The sequence below is a fragment of the Ammospiza caudacuta genome, chromosome 1 (genome assembly GCF_027887145.1).
Source record: "Ammospiza caudacuta isolate bAmmCau1 chromosome 1, bAmmCau1.pri, whole genome shotgun sequence".
Classification (NCBI taxonomy): domain Eukaryota; kingdom Metazoa; phylum Chordata; class Aves; order Passeriformes; family Passerellidae; genus Ammospiza; species Ammospiza caudacuta.
In genome coordinates, this window is record NC_080593.1 from 36,158,182 (window position 1) to 36,183,961 (window position 25,780).

Genomic DNA, 25,780 nt, shown 5'->3' on the forward strand with positions numbered 1-25,780 from the left:
CTCAGTGCAGACCCACGGACCTAATCAAACACATAATCAATCAATCTGCCTGTCAGATACAAGCAGCAAACAAGACTTCTTTGTGTCCTACACAATTGCCTCTTGAGGAAAAAAAGTGAGCTACTGGTTTGTAAGAGCATGTAATACACAAGTAATGTGTGAGGGGCCAGAGCCTGCGGTGCTGTGAGGAAACTTGTGACTGAATTCCTGACAAGGGACATTTCTGATGGCTTACTCAGACTGCCCTGACTCCTGTTCTGGAATGACACACTATCAAAGAATATTTTAAAAAGATGACTGCAATCACTGGAATCGAAAGCTTCTTACAAGTTAACAAAAGACAAAAGTGGGCAATCCTTTGGCTTTAGCATTGCTGAACTTTCATGAAGGATGAATTCTTGCTGCAGAATTCTCCACAGAGCAGAAGGGAAAACAACAGAATAGCTCAACAGTTTTTAAATGTCTCTCTCAGATTCTCAAGGGGCAACAAAAAGAGAGAAGCATGACACCCATCCTTGTCTTGCCTCCTTTTTGGAGGGGATGTCAACCACTGTCTCAAGATCATGCAATGAGACAAGAGTTGGAAGTAATTTAAGTGGGCAAATGTGGCACATCCTTCTAACAGTCTAGCCACAACATCTTTCTGTTTTTATGCTGCAAAGAACCCTCCAGAAGAGCAAACCTCATTTGGATACATACACAGTATAAACAACATAGGTATGCAAACACACTTTGTTAAAGCTTTGACACATACACTACGTGATCAAGTAATTTTAATGTGCATGTAAATTGCATTCCACAACTTGGACCCTACTCATACCAGGCAAGAAACTTCAAGCCCTGACAGTCCCAACTGATGTAATGAACAAATTAATTCTGCTAAAATTACCTTTAAAAAGCCATTACCTGTATTTCAGATGAGTGGAAAACACTAGTAAGAATTAATTAAAAACTTGTTACATGCCATGTTTACTTGGCACCTGCCAAGTAAAATTCAATTGATAAACTCTTTTTACAACCATGCTGGAATGTAACCATATAGAGTACAAATAATCCTTTACACACGTTTCCTAAGTCAGAAAGGGCCTGACCTTCATTATATAACAAAATCTGGTTAATGATTTCTTCAAAATCTATGTACTTTTAGAGATGATACACTTAAGAAGGCAACTTACTTTGATGCCTTAGATCAGAGCATACATTCCCTGGTGTGGCATTTGAAAATTGCTACAACTCCTTTTATGTAGAATATTTGTGGAAAAATCATGAAGGTATTTATGCAGTAGAAATCTGAACAGAGGCTTAGGTAGGGTTCCTGTAAGTTTGCTTTACAGCATCTACCGATAGATTGAAATGACTTTTATTAACCAACTTGAAAAACCTCCACTATCATCACCCCAGCAGCAGCAACTCAAGACCTCTGGAAACCATTATGGCTGGTGCAGAAACAGAGTAAGTAATGGCCCATTATAACCACTTATGGAATCTTAAACATCTTTATTTAAATAGTCAAAATAAATATTTGATAAGGCATAGCTAACCAAAGTACCACAACATTTATTTTTTTAAGCACAAATGTCAAAGGAACACGAGTGCCACCTCCTGGTTTAGGCATGGAAACACTCTGGGTTGTGCTTACTGCATTCAAAACTTCCAACTAGATGTAGAGGTTTTTTCCTCTCCTTTTCTTAAAGTAACTTCATCTTCAACATTCACAGAATGCAGTAAGAACAAAAATAATTAAATGCAAGAATCCAATAAAATTTGCTTATCTTTAGTGCCTGGAGCAAAACAGCCACATACACTCTTCACAGGTACTTTCGCCCAAATTTAACTTCACAGATGGCAATCCTATTAAAACACAGGAATGACGACAATTTTAGGTAAATATTCAAGTGCAGTGGCTTGTAATTCAAGAGGCAGTCTTGGAATCAATGTGGAGTATGTTCTCACGACTCTTTTCTACCCTAAAAAATGCCTTTATTAATTAAGTGAAATGTATCCATCTCCTATCCAGGAAGTGACAAAACCTAATAAAGAAGGGCTGAGAAATTTACTACAAATGGCACAAAGAACTGCAGCCCATTTTGTATCTACTGCAACAGTCAAATCACAAAGTTGTTGAGAACATAGGGATAAAATACAAACCACTTCAAGTTCCAGCCCTGCACGTCAGCAGCTGTGCAGGGGTAAAAAAAAAGTTGACTTCATTACACACAACCCCCTCAAAACTGCATCACTGTTATGTCAGATCCATTTGGTAACAACTACCAACAATGTTCTTTCAAAGCAACTTTAGAAGCAATTTAAGAAACAAATCTGCCCCAATTCAAGTGTTGCCCCCACTGCAGATAGACAACTGCACCTTCCCTGTGTTTACAGGAGTAAAGACAATTTGCCAACACTGGGTAAATGTTGGCTCTGGGTCTCTTGTTTCCTCCCCATAATCAGTATGGTCTAGAAGTACCTGAGCCCACATGCTGGGAGAAACTGCACTGTGTTAACTCTGTGTGGCATTGTGTCCTATGGACTCCTAAACCTTGCCTCCCAGCATTTCAGCTCTCTGTGCCATTTCACACTTGCACATACCCACATAAAGGCTGCTTTTCTCCACAGGCTAAGAAGCCATTGCTAGACTAAATGTTTTAATTTCCCAACTCCACACTCTTCTTCTGTATACTGACTTGCTGTAAACCAGGATCATAATCCTCAAGTCTTCTGGAATACATAAAGAAACTTATATATTTTTTTAAAGTATAACCCTTTGGAACAAAATGCATTCATGTGTTTAATGTCCCAGCAAACTCTCACTCTTGTTAAGAAGACAGACAATTATTGCACTTGTATCCCACAGCAACACACACTTCCAGAAGGAGAACCACAAGTCTTTCTGCAGCCACCATGCCCATACTTTCTCATCCCAAAGCAGCACAGTCCACGATGCATTCATCAGCACTTGACCAATTCCTTGTTTGGCAAAGGTTCTGCCACGACTTCATCCCGCATGAACTGCTCCTAAAGACAGCAAGCAGGGATTTAGGCGATTTACATTGGTTTTGGATCTTTTCTACCTCACAAACACCACGACATACACCCAGGCTGGAAAACAGAGTGATTATAGCATGAATTTGTCTCCCAAAACACGAAAGCCGTAACGTGGTTAGGAGGTGAGAAAAGCTGCCAGGGCTGCTGGAGTCAGCCACAGGAGATCTTCACATCAGTGATTTCATCCCCTCTGTATCCTACCCCAAGCCCACACAGGTAGACGCGTCTTTATAAGCCCAAACACGACAGCAGGAGATCAGAAAATCGAGAGACCAGGCAGCAGATGTAGCTCCAAACCAGGCATTTCTAAACGCTGCCCGGCGCTTCCCGCACGGGGCGGCGAACCGGGCCTCGGAGCGACCCGGCTGGAACCGCGTCCGACCGCCCTCCCTCCGCACCCACCTGGTCGTAAATGACGCGCAGGATCAGGGAGCAGCTGGGGCAGGTGGCCACGTCCTCCCCGTTCTCCAGGTCCTCCTGCAAAAGCGCCGGGAGAGCGGTCAGGCCCCGCCGCCTGCCCGGCCCTGGGCCGCACCACCCCGTTCTTCCCCCCAGCCCCGCCCGGCCGCCCCTCACCCGCGTGATGAGGAATCGGTCCCCGCAGGGGCACGGGTAGCTGTAGGTCCCGGTCTCCTCATCGTACTCGAAGTCCTCAATCTCCACTTCGTCGTGGAACACGGCCATGCCGCCGAGGAGCGGCGGAGCCGGGCCGGGGCGGACGGGAAGAGGCGGCGCCTGACGGGGCACGAGGGCGGCGCTGCCCGTGACGGGATGCGGCGGCGGGTAGGGGTGGTGGGGAGCGGGCCGGGGATCCCGGATGCCAGGGAGGGCCGGCTGGGGAGGAGGAGGGAGTGGAGGGACAGGAGGGTGAGGGGCGGCGGGCTGAGGGGCAGCGCGTTCGCGTCTTCCCGGCTCGCCCTTCCCTCACGGCGGGAGCGCCGCACGCCGCTCGAAAGCGGTGGCCGGGCCGCCCTCTGCGGCCGATGGCGCTGCCGCTTCCAGCCCTGGCGTCTTGCCCGGCGATCCCAGGGGCTGTGGGGGAACGGCCGGGCACTGCTGCGAGCTTGTCCTTGTCCCTGCCCTGCTCCTTGTCCCTGCCCTGTCCCTTAGCCGTGTGCTTCCCGTGCCCCTTGGCCGCCTCAGTGCCGCCCCGCCCCAGCTGGGCACAGGCTGCCGCCGCCTCTTCCCTACCTCACCCGCCTCCTCCCGACGCTCACCGTGTTCCCCTCAGTCCCTGGAAAAGGGGGAAAACCTTGGTTTCTTTCATTGCTTTTGCAGGAAGGTCTGTTTGTCTAAAGGAGTGTTTTACTGGGAGATAGCTTTTGCAAAAAGGCTTCCTGTGCTGCTTGCTTCAGTACCCTTGCTGCCCGCCTCTGCACTCTCTTGCATTAACCTACCTCGTAATTTGCATTTAAGTGTGATGTGAGTGAACTAAAAGTAGTTCTCCCTTCAGACAGTGTCGTGGGATTGTGGGACAGAAGAGACGCAGACATATATCTCAACAGATACTAACCCAGGGCCAGTGGATCAGAGGGGATGGAGAATAAATGGCTCTTTGGTTTTAAGTGAGGAGAGGAAGAAGTCGTGAAACCTAGCGCTGGTTTCATTCCGTGGAGCAAAGGAGGTTTATAAAAATATGTAAAGGGTGGGTGCCAAGAGGATGGAGTCAGGCTCTTCTTGGGGATGCCAACCACTAGGACAAGAGGCAGTGGACAGAAACTGAAGCTCCACCTGAATGTGAAGAAGAACTTCTTTACTGTGTGAGTGACCAGGCACTGGAACAGATTGCCCAGAAGTACTGGAGGCTCTCTCACTGGAGATATTCCAGAACTATCTGGATGTCGTCTTGTGCCCTGTGCTCTCAATTGGCTCTGCTTGAGCAGGGAGATGAGACTATATGACCCACTGTGGTCTCTTCAAACCGCTGTGAAAAAAGAGGGTGTTTGGAGTGGCTGCTCCTGTACTGGCTTGGGTAAGGTGAGAATAAAGGGAGAACATCCCACCTGACAGGAGCCTGGGAAGCTGAAGCACAGCGCTTTCATGGAGGGCAGGGAATTGCCAAAGAGCTGGATGAGTGAAAAAATCACAGAGGTGACAGATGGGGGAAAAGCTGTTCACAATTTGTAATGGCATGAGTCACGCTTGTATGTGGTAGAGGAGAACCAGGACTCATTAAAAGACAATTAGGAATTTATTGGTTGCAGAGTAAAAATTGCAAATTATTTTTATTGTGTTTTTCATGATTGGAAAGTGATGATAGTAAAAATGGAGCAAGTTTCTTGAACTATGGTTCAAGAGTTATTTCTAATTTGGGATGGAGACTCAGCCTTCAAGCAGTTGTATCAATAGGGTCTTTCAGCTGTGACTATAAAATTAGGCTGACATTTCTTTTGTTTCCAATATTATGTATTGATATTGAACTTCAGGTTGGTTGGAGATGTAGGTGTCTATACCCATGATGTGCTATGTGAAAGAGTCCAGATCATAAAGTGATCTCATGAATTTGAGAAACTGATTTTTGAGCACTCTGGGTTAACAGATAATATGCCAAGGCAGAGGAATGGGACTTCATTAGATGTGTATTTTGTATTTTCCTAAAATATTTTGAGATTGTTAATAATTTTGTTATCAATAGTGTCTACACATTTGATGTAGAAAGTGTTTTTGCTTAAACAAAGTATGTTGATGTTTTGCTTAAACACTTAAGTACACTTTAAGTACTCTGTGATGCCGTGGAAAAAAAGTTAAAGTAATTTTGCTCCCTGGGGGTAGAAGACTTTTCAGTAATTTCATTTTTAAAAGTTGCAAGCTGCTGTGGAATTAAATGCTGTAAAACTATTAAAAATTACGGACAGTTAAAAGCTGCAAGAAGTATTTCTTATGCTTGAAAATGGGCATTTTGAGTAGTGACTGTAGATGTATTCCATTTCTGAGCAGCCTAATTTGTGGAAACTCTGCCTTCATTCATACAAGACTACAAACAGGACAGATTACTAAGTGACCAGCCAGTGCAGCTGTTAGTGAAATCCTGGAGAGTATTGGCCTGATTAGTTATCAACAAGCTGGATCAGTGCCATTTCAAGGGATTAGAAATGAAAAACATTTTGAAAATAAGTTGCAGGCGCTAAAAGAATGCACAGAAAGATATTTAAATGAAAGTAAAATATTAATGATTTAAAGAAGCAGTGGACTGCATCATGGGAATAAATATCATTTGATAGGTGATTGATATATGATAGTTATGCTAATCCATATTAGGAAAAATAAAGGCAGATTTACAAGGAATGAGAAATATCTCTTGGCTCTCTATGAACCTATTCCTACACTTGAAGGGTAGTTCTGACTAACCTTGAATGTTGTGCATGTCAGTTCAGCTTTCTCTGTCATAGCTGTTTGAATGTGTGGTTTTGAAGCTTCACACTGTGTTTCTACTGCATGCATGTGAGTGTCCTCCACTTTCTTCACTCTTTAGAGATGTATTATGTGGGGTACATGGAAGTGTGAGGGATTAATGTAATTTTAAATAAGCCTGTGAACAAACAGGCTTAATTAAAGTTTATAAAATTCTCCACCCAGGACCTTTTCTTTACCAGTAGAAAGGGAAAGTCAGTGTTTGATCTTTCCTACATGAGTATTGTTTGAACATTTCAAATCACAGATATGCTGGCAGGAAGGCACTTCTGAGCATCATCCAGTCAGAATTTGTGCTTGGAGCAGGACACTTGTTCACACTGGATTAAGCCAGTCCCAGGTATTGACCTCTGTCATGACATTTCTGCTTTCCAACCCTGCAGTTTCTCAGTTCCCCTTTGAAGGGGAGCTCTACTATTCTAATCTAGTATCATCCACAAGTTTGCTGATCATAGAATGGCCCAGAGGGAGACCTCAAATATCATCCAGTTCCAGTGGCCATGCCATGAGCAGGACACCTTCTGTCTCATCATCCAAGTTAGTGATAAATGTATTGACCTCTGTCAGCCCCAGGGTACTCTTACTGTTCTAGCCAACAAGTGAGGCAAACTTGAAGCCATCAAGTCTTCACTTCTGTCTGCCAGACAAGTTTTAAGCCCCTCCAACCACCCATCTGGTCTTGGCTTACTGATGTGTGTGTGCTGCAGGGGCTGGTGCCAGGAGCCACAGGACACTCAAGGTGTGCTCCTGTCCCCTTAGCTGTGTGACCAGACCTTTCATCACCATAGCTGTTCAGGTTTATCAAAGATAACCTGCCCCTGGTAAATCTGAGTCACATCTTCCTGATTGCTTTCTTAGCTTTCACCCAGCTTAGGGGCAAGCTCTGAGCATTTTTCCAGTTACTGGGATAGTGCTGACTGGATGTAAGCATTGCTTTTGCTTCTCTTAAAAAATAAGCACATGTAAGTCTTTTCCCAGTCACTTGGAGAGTGTGTGATAAGTGTTTTTCAGGGGTAATAGACACTTGCCTGACAAGCATGTCAGCTGTGTCTCTTAGCAACCTTGAGTGTAACCCATCTGGCTCTGTGCATCTGAGTGCATCCAGCACCTCTCAGCAGGTGCTGGCCCTGCTCCTGCTTATCCCTCTCCTTCCCAACCACCACTGGTACAAGCAGGGGTCTGGGTGCAGGCTTTGTCTGTAAAGACTGAGGCAAAGGGAATGTTGAGTACTTCAGCCTTTTCCATGTCATCTCTGACAAGGTCCTCCCCTTGTGAGAGACTGAGACATTGATGCTCAAGCAATTGCCCATTTGGAAAAGCTACAGGGCTGTGCTGAGGCCAGGTTTGCACCCCTGGACTGAAGGAGGAGAGGTTTGGGTGTGTGGTGGGAATGCTCTGATCTGCATAAGAACAGCCCAGGTGCAGGGAGGGTGAGCACCACCAGCAGAGGATGATCACAACAAACTGACCTTGGTTTAGCAACCAGCTGGGTTTGAGCCAGGTGAGGGAAAAGGCCAGTGAGAAGCAGGTGCTGCTGAGGTGGGATAATGCTGATTATCCTGCCAGAGTCCCCCCTCACACAGCTGGGCCAGCTGTAACTCTCCCCTCCCAGGGAAGGGATCAGGACACACTCGTGTTCCGAGCTGGGCCTGAGGGTGTTCATCCCTTCCTGGGGGCAGACCTGGCTCAGGTACAGCTGGCATGGCTTAGAGGGTGACATGACCCATCAAAGACCCCAAAGTGCCCCCAGACCCATTTCTGGGGCCTTCCACCAGACCCATGATCCCCAGTGTTGGAACAGACAGGGTAAAACTCCCCCAGGGAGGTGCCTGGGTGTTCCCACCTGAACCTGAACAGACTGAACCCATTGAAATCTATGTTTTGTGGTCTTCCCTCACCCTTATGGATCAAATGTCCAGCCATCATTTTGACTAAGTGAAATTGCAACAGTCAATTCTTGTCACTGGATCCATGGTTGGTGATATCTTTCCACTGTCTTCTCTTATCCTTCCTTTCTCTTCCTTTCTTATGTATTTTCTTAAGTGATTCTTTTATACTTTTATATTTTTTCATTTCTATAGATAATAATTAAAAGGGCTCTGTACCTCATTTTCACTACAACCAAATTGTTCTAAAACAAACTTGCATTATACATATATATATATATACACATCAGTCATTCAGTGTCATTTCACTCTGCTCTGCCCCAAGGAATCCATTAACCAGAACCTCACGACGGATGCACATTTTCACTTGTTTATGAACTTTCATACTTTTAAAATTCCCTCTCATTATACTTTGTTGCTAGTTTTAGCTCCAGCTGGGCTTTGGCTTTTCTGATTTAAGGGAAATAAAAGCTGGAAATAAGCCATTTCAAACACTGAATGCTTCATTTAACAAATATTTACGATTTTTTTTCAGGAACCAGTGATTCTGAAGACTGCCTGATCATGATGGCTCGTGCTACTATTTATGTGGGTTGCACTGTTCCTCAATTACTGAGAGGTGCTCAGAGCAGGATTTTTCCCTCTCATTCTCCATTGGGGGTGTTGAGGCACTCTGCTTTTTGTTACTGCACAGGCAACGGGTAGGTTATCCACTTCCTTGGGGTTTTTTTAAGAGTGCCATGGTAACACTCTCAAAATCAAACTGACAAATTACTACAGACCTATAAATGCTTAATCTAACTCCCAATTATATATTTGTATTTAATTCTTATTTAGATTTGTGTCATCTGTAGTCTGGATTACACTGGTAAATTGTTATGTTAATAGAAATTCATATCAGTAAGGGCCAGTAGCACAGCTGTCAAAATTACAATTATCTTTGTTTGCTTTTTCTTGCAGCACAATCAAATCAAAAAGGAAAATGGATCATCTAGAGAGGACAGCAAATAATTTTCGACAGGAGGTTAGTGTTCTGTTCTTTAGGATGCAAGTAATTTTAATTTTTATGCTACAAGGATAATTATATTGGATAATAATATTCGATTTTTAGGCTCCATTTTGCCTTCTGCTGGAGTCTGGTTTTCTTCTTTTTCTCCTCATTTTTTTATATTTGTTACTGGTATAAAATTAGCATATTTAGTGCTCAGTGGGTGAAATGTAATGAGTTTTTAAGTTTTTCAGTGATGTTATGCTGCTTACTTTATGTTGGACAAGAAACTTAATATATTTCTGGCCAACTATGGATTATAATAAGTTATGAAAGCACATGGATATCCCTCATTTCTAAACTGACTTCTCAGATTTTTAACTGACTTCTTCAAATTCTTGTTCAGGCTTGAGATTTTAAAATGTGGAAAATGTCCTTTTATAACATAGGAGTAAAGGCAAAAAGTAGACATTTTGAAGGGAGAGATGATAAAAGATCTTCAGTTTTATCTAGTTTAATTCATAAATACAAGGAAGATAAAGCATTGTTCTCCATCAAATCCAGAAGGGCTTATTCTGGATCTCAGTTTTGAGCAGCAAGTATTCTTTTTCATAATGTTCAGGGGGGAACAGACTCTTGTACTTCACACAGATATTTCCTTTCTGTAATAAGCTGAAGTGGATGCCCACAGATGGAAACTCACCACACATCTGTCAGTGTGTGTACATGAAATCCTTCTCTGCTGTTTTTCCCTAACTGTAGTGGAGAATAAATCACATTTTTCCCAAGAGGAAGCTGGGTGCAGGGGATATGTAGGAAACCCCCAAGAGAGAAGATTCAGCCCTGTCTGACCTGGGCTGTAGATGGATGAGACAAGTGCAGCCTGGTTCTGCCTGTCACCAGAGCTGTGCCTCAGCTATTCCCACTAATGCCAGCTCTTCCCTGAGTACAGATCAGTGCTGCTTGTGGACATCAGCTGCTCTGGTGGATCCTGTTTACCCCAAAAAAATGGATGTAGAGACAGGCACAGACCAATGCATTTTCTCTTTTGCTTCTGATATGAAAAAAATGATGGCACTTCTGAGTGGTGCAGCCATGGGGTTTTTTTATATTGATTGTTTGGCTTGCTTCCTTTCTCTGCTCAATGTCAGTACCTGAAAAATACATGGAAAATGGATCCTTGTGAGGTGTTGGAAGCTCAGGGTTGGTGCAGAGAACTGTAAGGCACAAGAAAGAGAAGGAAGCTGTATGAGATAGGTGAAAGAGCAAGACTCAGTTCCTGCTACTGCACATTCTCTGCATATCAGAGGATTATGCTGTTTCTTTTTTTAATGCTTGATTTATTCTTTGTTGCTTTGTTTCTGACCACTTTGAAATCAGTTTGTTTTAAATCCTCTGCTTGGTTTTAAATTCCATATAATCAGCAGTTGGCTTCCCTCAGCCAATATTGCCTTATTTGGCCATTTCAGTCCTGTAAAAGATGAAAGAATCATAAATCTGTGTTGCATTACTGTGAATGCTACAGACCATTGCCTGTTGAAGAGTGATAATGGCAAGGAAAAGTGACTAATGCTTTCTTGAAATACAGCTGCAAAATCCAGAGTCCTGTGCCCTCCTCTCACTGCAGCCTTGCTCTGACCAGTTGGACACCCTTGTGATGGACCCAAATACTGGCTGAATGTCTTTGATCACCCTGACTCAAATTTAATTTTTGAAATAACTTTATACCAATTAAGAATTAAATTTCAAATACTCTTGCAGCTCTCAGCCAAATAATGAATTAAAGAGGGCACTGAAGAGTAAAGAAGGGAATGAAGTCCAAATTTAATGTCCTTTTCTTGCACCTCTCCATCAGAACAGCCACTGAAGTCATGTATCTGACATTTCTCTTGTTAACTTTGACCTCATTTAATACTGTCTGCTAAAGTGGAACAGGAATCCATTCTACTTCATTTTAAATTAGCAAATGTCCTGCTGTTTAATGGGACAGGGAACATGTTCAGATGTTGCTTTAAGAATAAATTAATTTCCTGACATATGTTTTAAATTACAGCATAGTTGCTTAAAGTGAAATTTTTTTTGATCTGTTTGATCTTAGACAAATGATAAATGGTAGAGTTGTGGTGGTATTTTGAGTATTTCCTTGTGTGGTAAGTGACATCAGCATTTTAACAGTAAAATCTGTGTATTGCTGTGTGTAGAAAATACTTAGGGCATTGCTTTCTTTGTAGAGGAAAAAAGGTTAATATTCATAGTCCAAAAATCCTGAAAAGGAGGGGCAGGGAGGGGATGAAAATCTATGTTACACTGATGGGCATCAAAGAATTTAAGTGGGGTACTCATCCCCAATGGTTCTTTTTGCAAACTCGGCTTTTCATTTTTCATCTTTTTTAAAACTCCCTAAAAGTAGTATTAACTATGGCTCTGACATCCCCTACCATGTGGCTGCCAAACAAAATCTGCTCTGGTAACCAGCCATGAGACCTTGTGTCTTGGTTTCCCTGTGCTCATATGGATGTAGGGGATAAATGCAGTAACACAAGGCTTGTTGGTTTTCTTTCACTGATGCATTAACATTAATGCATAATCGTTCAGTAATGCACTTAATTACTTAAATTAATCTAGATCCAGAAGTGTCCCTGGGACTTCATCTGCAACTGATTTTTTACAAGTCTTTTTTCTTTATATCAGAGATCTTTTTACTTTGTTGCTGGAGGATGCAGGAGTGTGTGTCTTGTGTAGATGTCTGAAGAATCTGCTCAGTGATAACTAGCAATCCCCTCTCCTTAGAGCTATGTTCTCTTCAGCTGAGCTAAAGTAAGTTTGTTTAGAGTCTTAGAAAAGTCTGCTCTCCATTCAATGACTATTTAAGTGAATCATAGAATGGTTTAGGCTTGAAGGGACCTTAAAGATCATGCAGTTCCAACCTCCTGTCATGGGCAGGGACACCTTTCACTGAACCAGGTGGCTTAGGGCCCCATCCAACCTAGCCTTGAACACTTCCAGGGATAGATCTATTTTTGTTTCATCACCTCAGTGAAAAATATTGGTGCTGTAGGTAATGAAATGCCATGGGTAACATGGGAAGTGATGGATGTCTCCCACATGGCTTCTAGAGTGCTTTTGCTGCAAATTATATCTACATATCACAATGGCTTCTTTTCCTTCTGCTAGGTAATTACACAAGCAAAAGTGTGTGGGATCACCAATGAATCAGAGACGGTCAAAAGGCTTCGTTTGGCAATTGCAAATAAAGATTTTACTTTCAAAGCAGGACAATGGTAAGATCTTCTGGTGTATTTGAGGGGGAAATTACTAGAAGTCCACTATAACAAAGTGATGAAAGGTTTCTGGTCCTTGGGCCTTGGAAAAAAGTTGTTAATTTATATACTACTATGTTTTCTTATTGGATGCTCTCCAAAGAGCTGATATTTGGCATAATTTTTAAATGGTCGTTATAAAAAATGCTAATATTACTATTAAAAGGGCAGAAGTGGATATTCTTTAAATGTTCAGTTATAGTGTTTTGGTGTTTTCCTGTGGTTTATTATATTACATTGTTTCTTCAGGAGTACTTTGAAGTTCACCGCACTTCATTCTGTAGGCTGTCTTTATTTACAAGTTACTTTTACAGTGGAGCTGAGACTGCTGATTTGTAAATTACTTAATTTTGGTTTATTTCTTCCCCTTGAATTTTCCACTCTGAAAATTAAGCCTGTTAAGTCAGATGAATATATTAATATAAATAGACATATTTGAAAATAAAAATCTTGAATGATCAAGCCTTTGAAACAATTAGCTGTTTGTTTAAACAATTTTACAGTTGTTTTTTTCCCAGGGAAGTAGTGGATTTTCATGTTTGTCTTCCTTCCTTGTTAAAAATACTCTCACTCAGTAACTTGTTTTTTCCCTCTTAGAAATTAATTTAAAACTAGGAGTAGTTGCTTTTGGCAATGGACATTTAAATGTTCTTAAACTTTTTATTGGCTTTGGCCATCTGAAAGTGGTTTTGTTGAAATCCAAGTATAGCTGCTGGGGTACTAGCAGCATATGTTACTCATGGAGTGTTAATATGCTGGCTTTTAAATTTAGAACCAGAACACAAGATGCTGATTAGCAATAATTTGTTTGTGAAGTAATTTGCTACAGTTTTTGCACATGTGCAGTGACTCATATTAAATTCTTTCTTGCCAGTACTTGCAACGTACATTTACCCTCCAAAAATGTTTTTGAAATTACCATGCTGGAAACTGAGAGCTTTAATTATAATTACTCTTCTTCATTTTTATTTTTCCTTGAAAGTGTTCTAGTGCTATTGTAAGGTACACCCCAACTTCTCTGTACTTGTATCTATAAACTGAGGTTGCATTTTTTTGATGAGCAACACATTTTTCTGAGCAGAAAAGGCTAAGTTGGTAGAATTTGCTATAGTAAGATGTTACAGTCAAAGATTGTCACTAAAATGTTTACATTTTCTGAAAATGTTCTAGTTATTGAGTTTTTCAGAAGCAGAAGTGAATTTGTTTTGCAAGCACTTTGGCAGATACTGGTCTTTATCTGACTTCAAATAATAATGAAGAGACTTGTTGCTGTTACACCTTTTGATTTACTGAAACATGCATTGAGGTATATGCATGTTGCAAATACTTTGAAGAAGTAGCTCTGTGATTTTAGTGTTTCTGTGTAAGGTTTTCTGTGTTGCTGTTTAGGTGGCCTGGAAAGGCCCAGGGAATTCCCAGGGATGGCCTTGGAGAGCCGACGCTTCAAAGGACGAGGAGAGACTTCTGATCTTGTCTCGGTCTCGGTGTTTATTAATTGTTTATCTAAAAGATTTTCTTTCAGCCCGACAGAGGTCTGCACAGCAAGTCAGCCATGGGCACACTCTGCAACCCCCGGGGCAGTCACTTATCTTTATACCCTAAGTTACGTGTACAATATTTATCATTTTACTCCAATACCTTCTACCCTTATTAACCGGTGCACTTTTAGTAATGACCAATCCCCAAGTGCCACCATCACCACAGAAGATGGAGGCCAAGAAGAAGAAGAAGAAGGACAGGACACACCCCAATTCCTCCATCTTACTTCTTTAGACCCCCCTGTACCAAAATCCTAAACCCTGTGTTTTACACTTTAATTAACTTATCCCTTCACCATTCACCCAGTGGAATCCTCCCAGTCCTCATACAGGTCTCATCTCCTGTGTAGGATCAAAATCCTGCCACCAGACACTTCTGGCAACATTCCAGGATTCCCGAGCCCCCCAAGGGTGGTCTCGGCCTCTCTGCACCTCCATCCTGAGGTGCTGAGATCCCACATTTCTGATCTCTCACTCCAGCAATGGGTAATTATTACTCATTTCTTAAAGATATGGTTTAGGTGGGTTTTAAAAGAAGGGAAGTAAAAAAGCACCCTGAGATCTCTAGTTTACATCTATTTGTGCCTCTCCTTGTGGTGGGTTTTCTTCACTTTTTTCCCTTCTGCTGCTCTTTTCTCTTAGGCTGTCACATTTCTTCAGGAGCCCTCTCACCCTTCCTAACATGGCTGAGACGAGCCATCAAAGCTAGTCCACTATAAGACAGTAAACTGTGCCTTGAAATCTCTCATAGTTATGTACTTGGGGGAAAATGCATCTGCATTAGTATTTGGGAAAGGTAAAAACCATGTTTGATGGTAAAAAAGGTAAAAAACATGTTTTGCAATAATGTTTGTGTGTTTCCCCACCAGGCATGGATAAGGTTTCCTTTATATGCCAAGGAGAACATTTGACTTGAATATAAATTATTACTTTACAGCATAAATTCTCATATTTTTCGTTAATTTAAGTAAGTTGATCTTAGTAGGAAGATTATTTTCCACCAGAGGGAGGTAAAGAGCTTCAGCAGCGCCGTGAGATGTTCTTTGGCAGGATAAAGGCTGCAATTCAAGAGTCAACCTTTCTCAGCTGCCAGAGCCTGACTGTCAATAAAGCTGGGCCCCACAGGTAGTGGGGCTGCACAAACTGAGGACACTGAAATAAGCTTGTCATTTTTTTTGGTTGTAGACCATTCTTTTGCAGTCAGGTATCTTTATGCACCATCAAGATATTGTAAGCATCAAGTTAAAAATGATATCACACTGTATGCATTCTTTGAGAGAAAGAGATTTTTTTCTTCAAAGGGTGAATTTTTCGTGGAGTAAACAGATTTATTTTTTTTTTCTTCAAAAAGTGGTGAACTACTCAAAGTGCTTCTCTCTTTCCTCAAGCATTTGTGGTGTCTGTGAAAAATACAGCCTTGCTGTTTAAAGAAAATACCTGTGCAGTAGCAGTCAGTGTTTATTTCTTGTTGCATCCCCACTTAACTAATACTGAGCCAGCCTAACCCAGGCTAGAATTGAATACGGGTTTCTGGTACCTGGCATTGTTTATCAGCGTGGCTGTTTCCTAAGGGGACCAGCACAACTGCTTATAGGCATTTGGTTTATTGTGAAATACAGTGCTTTTGTTATGTGCTGTAGAAAGCAGAAGCATTTAAAGACTTATGGAACACAGAGGAGTGCAGATGATAGATCATAAACCAACTTGTAATTTTTTTCTGGATTCTTTGGAAGCCTCATCAAGGCTTATCAAAGCCCTACTTCTATGAGACCGAATTATAGTTCGTATATAGTAATGGCTTGCCTTCCATACTCTCTACTGGCTGGTATTGCAGAAGCTTAGCCACATGTTACCTTCTTATCTGTACAAACTCATGCATGGTTTGCCTCTAAGCTGAAAGAAAAAAACTGGGAATTTATGCCAGTTCAATTTCCTATAACCTAAGAAAGCGATATCTGCCACCAGAGGGAGCTGCAGTTCTGCTGCCAGCTGTGGACTTCTTATATGGGAGATTTTTTACATACTGTCGGTTTTATTTCAGGTATTTCATCTGCTCAAGAAAAGAAAGTGTTTAATATAAAGTAATTTCCATAAAATTAGAATGCCAGTCTTATGCTTGAAAATTGAAGAGCCCATCAAAGGGATCAAAAAGAGTGGGAATTAAACTACTCTATCAGACCATAATTATGTTTTTGTTCTAATATGCAATAATTGATTTTAAACACTTAGAATTCTAGTCTGTTGTGAAATATGGCATCTAATGCTACAAGCAGAATGGTTTGGAAACCTTCTAGTTTAGCAAACATGATGACAAGGTTCTAGAAGAAAATAATTCTAAGGAAATGGTGTTGTTTAAGGTTAACTCCATTTTTGGAAAAGTTACTTTACAACAATGAAGATGTTGTAAAGGAAAGATAATTGAAACAAAGGCAGCCACATTATTTTGGCTATTGCTGTCCATGTTTGGTGTTGTGGCTTCTTTTTTAAAGTTCCATGTCTGATCTATTTTTAGGGTCGATTTCTTTATTCCTGGAGTATCTGTAGTTGGGGGATTCTCAATATGTTCAAGCCCTGGCCTGTTAGAACGAGAAGGAATACTGGAGCTGGCAGTAAAGCACACTGCTCATCCTCCTGCTCACTGGATTCACACTGAGGTAAATGAAATTCACTGGGAGATTGGGCTTGCTCACTTTTTTTGAGGTAAAGGGGGTGGTGTGTGTTTTTAGACCACTTTGTGCTATTAACTGCAAAATTCACATTGACTTCTTTAAGCATTTTTGATACAACATAAATCTTAAAACCTTTTGTTCAGTAAGGGACTAAAATTGGATGTTTATATGGAAATGTGGTTATTGTGATCTTTTGTCACCACTGGTGCTTACAGTGCACTTAATAGTGATATTGTAGTTAGTGTATATAAAGGTTCTCACTCCTTTGGAATTAATGAATTTTTGAAAAACCTCTGTTCTAACTTACATCCCTGAGAACAGGCAGTGTTACACAGTATAAAGTTACCTCTGATAACCTTCCATAATCCCTGATTATTTCTGTAAAGATAAACTGGGGATCGTTTACAAATCACAGATAGATAGAGATTATTAAAGGGGAGCCAAGGAAGATACTTAGATCAGTTCTTCTGAAATGATAAAACATTTCAGAATATAGTATTCTTTTAAATGCACAGTATTTTTATAATAAATACATAACACAGGGCTTGGGATTTTCGCTGTATGAAAAGTAAAGTCTGAGACTTGGCCTTGTGGTGTTTTATCATTTACCACATTTAGTTTGTCAGATGAGTCACATGTTTCATCAGTAATCTGTCCTATCAACTTTTTTTCTTTTCAAAGTCTCTGGAAACTATTTAAGAATTTTTGATGTTGTAAATCAGTTTTTATTGTTGAGTTTTCTGGTGGGATTTATAGGATAAATCTTTAGTTAAGGGGTAACCTACATCAAACCTGATGCCATGGAGAAACCTCCAGGGTATACATGGACTCTTCTAGCTAAACAAAACTGCATGCTTTTCTTCAGGAAACAAGCAGAAAAATAGCAACCTAGAATTCAGAAATGTTGTATATATGGTGACAATACTGGTGCTTAATTGTTTAAAAATTGTCCTAAAGGAAGTTGGTATCTCAGGTTAAAAATGTTATGGGAATAGTTAGCACTGATTTACTCACTGTATTTGTGGTTTTAGAGGTATTTATTTCTTAATATTACTGTATATAAAATAGTAAATTTTAGCACCATGTGTTTTATATAACTTGAGGAAGATGTAGCCTTTTCTTTAAAAAGTAGCCATGTGATGTATTGATTGCTTCACTTTTCTGCCTGAGCTGTGTCTATAAACTAGGCTAAAGGACAACTCTTTCTCGTGTTAGTAAAATAGAATTTTACTATTTTTTCTTAGTATACTAACTTATTGTTATCATTGTCATGGCCAAAGCATGGAAATATCTGGAAGAGTGCTTAAGAGATTCTCCCCAAATCCCATGTCCAGTCTTGAGGAACTATGGCTGGTTAAGGGGGCAGATGTGAGATTATTTCTCCGTAAAATTGCTTATTTCCTCAAAGGGTACCATATTCTGTGTCCTCCTTAGGCCACATGGATCTGGAACACACATGGGTTTGTGCTTCTCTAGACCAGAGTAAAACATGGTGGGAAAGGCTGGCAGTGTCCATCACAAGGGAGAGAGAAATCAGTTTCAGTTAATGAATGCTCATTGCCCTACAGTATGCTGGAGAGACAATAGTTCTGCAATAATTAAGAGAAGCAAGAAAGTTGTTGGGTGTTTTTAATGATCATGCTTGCTATCCTAGGAACCCCTGTGTTCTATACAGTACCTGCATCCAAGGGCCTCCTTCTTGCTCCTGGTGGAATTGTTAAACATTGCACCTTAGCTGTCTGTGCAGCCTTGGTTAATGGAGCTCCCTTTGTTTCAGTTTACTGTTTCCTGCTGTGAGAAGAATTCTTTGGAGGAAGTGTTTTCATTCTCTAAGCTAATTTTTCAGCAGTTCCTATAGCTTCTTTTTCTCTTTTCCATTCCCACCTTCCTTGCTTTCCCTATCCTTTTCATTTTATTTTTTAAAACCTGTACATGGCCTAAGTGCTCTTATTTGTTCTGTCAGTATGCAGTGATGTGGAAGAACTCACCCGACCTCTCTGTACTGCAGCTTCACCCTTCAGACAGGATGCACTGCTGCTTTACCAAGGAGATACTGACCCAAGTGGATTTTTTTGTTGTTGCAGCTTTTGTTTTCCATGTATCAAAAAAACATGCTTGGACACATTTCTTTAGAAAATAATTTCTCACATACAAGTGAAGAGTAAGAGAGATTTTCTCCTGATTTTTCTTCTTCTAAGTCCCTGAAGTTGCAACTGCAGAAGTGATTCTGCAAGAAGTATTCTTGTGGATACTTGCTTTACTTCTGAATGGTTTTTAATTTTAAGGAGTGGGAATGGGAAAACTTTCTGTATATGCAACTTATTCTGACCTTCAGTGACCTCACAGGAAGGCCTTTTTTAGCATGAAGTTGCTTTTGGGTAGAAATGTGATTTCACATGTTGAGCTTGAGTTTTCATAACCACACATTGTTGTTGGAAAACTGTGAATTGTTCCTCTTTCACCTCTTATGGGGATAGGAAGGGGGAGTTACCATCCTGCCTTACCATAAGACTGAAACTTTTCAAAGTAGAACTAGATCCCTAGAGACACTGGGTTACTTCAGATAGTTAGAAAATGTGTGTATATTTTAAAGTCCTTCTGTTTTTTCTTCACTGGTCAATTAAAATAAAAATCACAGCCCAGCAAACCATGTGACTGGGATGCAAAAGGAGTAAGATTTCAACTTCTGCATTTAGTTCTGAAATTAAATATCTTCTTTTCCATCCTAGTGTACTCTTGACTCAGAAGTGGCTCTGCGAGTGGGAGGTGATTTCTTCTTTGATCCTCAGCCTGGTGACTCCCCAGTAAACCTAGTGCTGATAGCAGGGGGTGTTGGAATTAACCCATTGTTTTCTATACTGCTGCATATAGCAGATCTTCATGGATACCAAGAGGGTAAAGGAAATAGACACAAATTGGGAACAGCAAAGTTGTACTACAGTGCAAAAAATACCAGCGAACTCTTGTTTAAGGTAAATCAAAAGTTCTTTTTAAAAAAACAGGTCTCAGCTATTCAGCTGCTAGTGTGTACATCAATGTTACCAAATTCTTGAGTCCTTGTGTGTAAGACACTGTACAAACAGAGACAAAAGTCACTTCCTGCCTCAAATCCCGTGTGTGTTTTGTTAACTACTTATGCCAGTGTACAAAGTAAGGCTGTTACTGGACACATCTGCTCCCATTGATTTTGATAAGTCAACTACCCCTGAATTTTACTATATCCCTGCAATTTACTGTGATCTTGTAAGAGCATCATAGTATACTAAAGGTTATATATATATGTATATACACACTAATAGTCTGCATAGTGCTGTAATTCTGTAACCACATAGTCTAAGTAGAGATTGTATTGAATGTAAAGACTAGAAAAGAATAATTCTATCCAAAGGAATACTTTCTAAAATTACAGCAGAATTTTATTGATAATATATTACTTACTAATAAGTACTAGTGTATGAATGAATTTATAGCTGCTTTTAAAACTGCTTGTTTTACTGCAGTACTTCATCAACATTTACTCAGCAATTAACAATCAGATGTCACATTCAGCCATTAAGGTTTATTGACAATATCTTAGGGTCAAATTAGCACAGCTTCTGTAAAGAAGCATCCAAAATGATTTATGGGTTTTTTAAGTATTGAAAGCTTTGACTGTAAGATGAAGAGATGTCATGATTCCAGAAACTGTGTATAGGATCCATCACTAGTTTTATTTCTGTACTTCTGTCATGTTTCTAGATATGGATATACTTTTTTCTTTGAAAAGTCATTTGTTTGTTTCTATAAGCAGAATAATCTGCTCTTCCTTTTGCCACCTACTGATCTTCCAGTCTGTTCTAAGCATGCACAGGTTTTTCCAGTGCCAGTGCTGACATTCCTGGCATTCACTTAAGCAGTTTTACGACAGCAGAACTTTTGCACTGAAGCGTTTGGGACAAAAGAGAAAACAGTGTCATGCACAGTGCTTAAAATATATCCCTCTTTCATTCTTCATATGTCCCTCAGATCCAGAATGTGGCTGTCAAAATTCTTCACTTTTGTGCAGAGGACTGAGGAAACAGAATCCCTAGCAGCCTTTATGCTGTTGTGACAAACATCAGCACAGATGTGTACAATCTCCAGGAGGAGCTGCTGGGTTATCACTGATGGTTTGGAGGATGTGGTCCCTGAAGGAGCAGCTGTGTATGGGCTGACAAGGGCACAGGGAGATGCCATGGTGGGGTCTGATCCTCACTGTGCTCTCATGTCACAGGCTGAGGCACTGGAAACATCCTTAGTGCAAATAATGAAAGCAACAGCACTGGGGTACAAAGACAGCGAGTCAGTAGTGGAGGTGCTGGTGGAACACTGTACAGCAGTGGCAATATGTGCTGCTCTTCATCCCATGTCTTTTTAGGGATTCAGGAACAGATTTTTTACAAAGTAAACACTCAGAATCTTTCTGGGTTTTTTTGTTAAGCAACCCAGGGCAGACTCAGTGCAGTAACTACTTAACAAGCAAACACTTAATAAAATGAGCAAATTTACCTAGGAATTATTTTTACTTCAGAATATTTTAAAGAATTTCCAGTGTCTATTCTAGCAGTGAAAATCCTGTATAATGCAGAATCTAGACAGTAGCTAAATCTTAATTTCAGAACTAACTACAGCATCTGACTAACATATTCTTTTTTTCCTGATTTGAACTGAAGCCACTGGGGGTTTAGTGGTAACTTACCACAGCTGTGACTTAAGGAACTGAAAATTAGTTTATACTTTCTACTCTGGTAAAAATAACATTAGCATTACGTGGTAGTTGGTTTTACTTGGGAACATAAGACACTAAAGGGTCTAGTGACCTTATCAGATAAACCAGACAAGACTTAAAAACTTCTTAACTAATGGTAAAGACATACTGAAGGGGTTTTTTTAAATGGAAAACCCCTGTGGAAGTAGAAGGAGGAAATACTGAGAATTCATAAGGGGAAGAAATTGGGAAATGACCTAAGTGGATCTTGAGTCCAAATCTTACAGATTGTAATCTATGTTAGAAAAGGAGAGAAGCACTAACATAGCTGGCAGGGTATTTGCATTCCAAGTGTGGGAATTCTGTGTATGTGTGCAGGTCAGGCCTGTGGAATCACACCCATCAGGTTCTCACTGCTGAAATGCAAAGTGTTGGCTCTCAGTAATAACCACTGGCATTCTGGGACTGTGTGCATACATCTGCTTTGATTTAATGGCCTGTGGTGTAAGCAAGTGTGTTTAACATTACAGAAAAATATTCTTGGTTTGATGAAGGCGTTTCCTGGAAAGATCTTGTGTTGTTTCCACGTTACCCAGCAGCGCTCACAGATCTGTAAAGAACTGCAGCCACACATCACAGGTAAATGGCATTGTATAGAGATCCTGTCTGAAGCCCCAGTTTGATTACATCCTACAGGATGAAGCTGTGCATAATCACTCAGCATTTTTACATTTAAAGCTTCAAAATTAGATGTGAGTTAAACAGTTTCTCTGTACTTATTCCACTTTGCAGAAAACTCTTTGCAGTTTTTTTCCTCTGGTAATCCTAAACTTTACATGGGTATTTCCCACTGCAGACTTTATTCCAGAAACTATTAAGCAAATGCTGTTTACTTTCCTTCCTTAAGGTGGGATTGATGAAGCATGAGCTGACTGCTTATGAGATACTTCACCATGTTTCCATGTCTGCTGTATTTGTGTTAGAGATACCTATTTTTAATGTGAATTTGGGATTTTATATGTCTGTAAGCCATGTTTCTCTTCAGTGACTAATACCCTCTGCATTCCAAGTACAAGCACTGATCTAAATCCCCAGAAAAAAAATGGTTTTGGAAGCCTTAAATCTCAATACCTATTATCCTGGAATAGGCCAGGCATTTTTAAGAAATGAGTGCTTGAAATACTTCTAACCTTCAGACACTGTTTTTAAAGTGACTTCAGAATTAATATTTCTGTTCTCATTTCCTACTTTTTTTCTTTGTCAGAGGGAAGAATATCTGAAAAGGATCTAGAGAAACACGTATCTAATGATACTTCATGGTACATCTGTGGTCCCCCTCCAATGATAGAATCTATATCCAAGCTACTCACTAACATTGGTGTTCCTAGAAACTGTGTTTTCTTTGAGAAATGGTGGTAGTGACACCTGCTGAAGAGAAAATCATAGTATTTTTTCCAGTGCATTTTGATAAAATGTACAGAGATGGACTATGAATTATTTTGAAGATTTTAATGAAGATGTCCTCAATGATTATCTGTAATACACCTGTAATACAGTGCTGCTGCTTTGGGGAAAGAAAAGTGATTTTATATTAAACACATTAACTGTTCTGGTTTTTTGATGGTTTGCCTTTTCTTATGGGTAGCAGCATGTTTTCACTTTATATACTTGTCCTGTTAGTCAGCTTTTAAAAGACTTTTTCAGTGCCTGATTCAACACTTGTAGAGAATTAGTTGTGCAGCAATACCAGGTATGTTTGTAAGGATAATTCAGGCCACAACCTCTGAATCTGAGTCAACACACTTCCCCCCCAGTTCTATATAATGTATTTACTATTTTTATAGAAGTGCTGCTGTGTTGTGACTTCCTTCTCTTGCCACTTCTTCTCAAAAGAAAAAACCCACCTTTTATGTGGTTTATGTAAACAAGTTAGTTGTGTTGAGAAAATATCTTTCTCATAATCCTGTTTAGCCCTGAGATGAAACTGTTGAGTGCAGCATTCAGAGGAATTCCTCCCCTGAACCTGTATCCTGTGCTGAGGTTGTTCTGCCAAGATTGTGCTTGCATGGGTTGTGTCCTCAAAAGCAGCACTGGCCAGCAACAGCTGAGCTGGGAAATCTCCACAGTCCTGCTGCATGAAGTACAGAGCTGGAGGGGATTCCAGCACATACTGCCTGGAGAAAGGTCTTTGGAGAGGTTGGTCATGCAAGGCATGAGTGTACCTCTAGGTGTACTGGCCAATACCTGAGCCCTTCCTGAATGACCCTTCTTTGTCCAACTTGTAGAAAAACTCATCATAGAAATTAGGAGACCAACAAAGTCTATAATGAGTTTTTAAATTATCTGCATAGACAGTTCAAGTCCTTAAGTAGCAGAGATTTCTTCTGTACACTTGAAGACCTCAATCAGGAACAATATCAAAAATACTAAATTCATATTGACTTAGTAAAAATGTTAAATGGATAAGGCCTTCCTTTGTTAGTGGCTCCTTTCCTTCAGTTACATTTCAGACATAGCAAACTAGGTAATGCAGCACGTTCCTTGCCATCAGAGTCTCCCAGCTCTGCCTTAATAGGGGCTGCAGAGACACTGAACCACCAGCCAATCCCCAGCCTGTTGCACTTGCCTTGGTGGGAAGCACTTGGTTTTTCAAGCATAATGTCCCTGTGGCTGCCTAAGGAGGCCTCAAGCCCAGCTGTAGCTCTCTCCCAAGAAGTCATTTCAGCTGCAGCATACTCCAGTTCCACCCTCTTTTTCTCAGTCTGGTGCACTGTACAGCCTGGGGGCTGCTGACTGCCACAAGTAATGATGTGCACCTCATTCTCAGAGTGCAGAGAGGCAGACCTGCTGGGAAAGGCCAGGCCTTGCTTTGAGTGCAGCACAAAGCTGCTCCTGGGACTGTGGCAGGAGCTGATAAACAAATGAAATAATGCCAGTGCTTCCTGGGTATTGAAGGGAACAGGCCATACCTTCTGCTACTCAGCACACACAGAACTTAAAGACAGGCTCAATTTTCCATCAGGAGGGGTGGATCTGATTGATGGACCTTTAAAAGTTGCCTTTTGGGGACAGTACTGTGCCGAGGCTTTGCCCCCAAGTTTGTGCCTTCTGCTGCCTACACTTAGGCCTCTGCTTCTGTTCCGTGCAGTGCCACTGCCTGCTGCCATTGCTGCCCCCCTGTGCAGCCACTGCAGGCCCAGAGGGGATGTCTCATTCAATCCCTCCTCCTCAAATGAGAGGAAGATTCCTTCTGAGTACCCCTATTTCAATGAATGCTTCCTTGTTTGTTCACTCTAGAATGTAAATAGGACAGCGTGCTTGTCACAAAAAGTAACACCCAGGGGGTTTTGTGTTCACAGAGATCACAGCTGACATGTCAGAGCTTGATGCTTGAAAGAAGCAGGGCTTTCCTAGGAACGTGTAGTCCATTGCTATCAGGAAGTACTGGTGCCCTAAAATAGCCACACACTAGGCTCGTCTGTGTTTTAACAGTGTCATGATAAAAAGATTCTGAGAAGCCTTTAAATGTTGTTTTTCTTATAACTCTTAAATAATTTCATGAATTATAAACTGGTATACCCTTTTCTTCCCTTAATGCAGAGGCTTTCTGCAGCCCAAATTACATCTCTTTCACAAACCTTCCTCAGACCTGCACCAAAATATCCATTTAACAAAAGGCATTTTGAAACCCTTTGCTTCTGTCATCATGTTCTTTTCCCTCTAACCTCCTTCTGTCATGCCCTGTTACACTCAGCCTGAGTGCTGTGGGGCAAGGACACATCTCTCTAATTGTGTGGGCTCACCCACTTGGAGAGCAGGATGAAACACACACAAACACTGCCCCCAAACATGGACAAGAACAATTATTTCATACCCCCTGCCCCCCCAAATAGTGGTAGCCTCTGGTACTGTGAGCAAGAAGTCCTTTCTTACCTTGCAATAAATTTCTAAGCCAAGAAATTATGAAAATTCTTGATGTCCACTTCCTCCACAGCCTTTTCCTGTTGACACTTCAGAATCTTTTGGAATTCTCTTTCCAGAGAGTTTCCTGGTCTTTTAGGGAGATGTCAGTTTCACCTTAAAATCTGTTATTGGATCTGACTCTGCTGTAATTGAAGATATAAATAACATCCCAGAAACATTAACCCATATAAACACATGGTCTACAAATAATTCAATAAATGTGACACTGGCCTG

General features: G+C 40.9%; 2 protein-coding genes across 5 annotated transcripts; one reads left to right on the forward strand and one right to left on the reverse strand.

Annotated features, from left to right (window-relative positions):
- Positions 1 to 797: 797 nt before the first annotated feature.
- Positions 798 to 3,832, reverse strand: DPH3 (diphthamide biosynthesis 3). Its single transcript, XM_058801768.1, has 3 exons — positions 3,622 to 3,832; positions 3,448 to 3,522; positions 798 to 3,015 (listed from the first exon to the last, which is right to left on the reverse strand). Exons 1-3 carry the CDS (start codon positions 3,727 to 3,729, stop codon positions 2,950 to 2,952), a joined length of 249 nt encoding a protein of 82 aa, XP_058657751.1. The 5' UTR covers positions 3,730 to 3,832; the 3' UTR covers positions 798 to 2,949.
- Positions 3,631 to 23,182, forward strand: OXNAD1 (oxidoreductase NAD binding domain containing 1). Of its 4 annotated transcripts, none has more exons than XM_058801747.1 (9): positions 3,631 to 3,828; positions 8,878 to 9,043; positions 9,303 to 9,366; positions 12,505 to 12,611; positions 16,701 to 16,842; positions 19,587 to 19,623; positions 19,729 to 19,829; positions 22,114 to 22,222; positions 22,848 to 23,182. In XM_058801747.1, the coding sequence occupies exons 2-9, from the start codon at positions 8,907 to 8,909 to the stop codon at positions 23,000 to 23,002; spliced, it is 852 nt and encodes a 283-aa protein (XP_058657730.1). In that variant the 5' UTR covers positions 3,631 to 3,828; positions 8,878 to 8,906; the 3' UTR covers positions 23,003 to 23,182. The 4 variants fall into 4 exon arrangements, with proteins under 4 accessions (XP_058657730.1, XP_058657738.1, XP_058657711.1 ...); XM_058801755.1 differs by having other exon boundaries at positions 19,732 to 19,829; XM_058801728.1 differs by having other exon boundaries at positions 19,587 to 19,829.
- Positions 23,183 to 25,780: the final 2,598 nt, after the last annotated feature.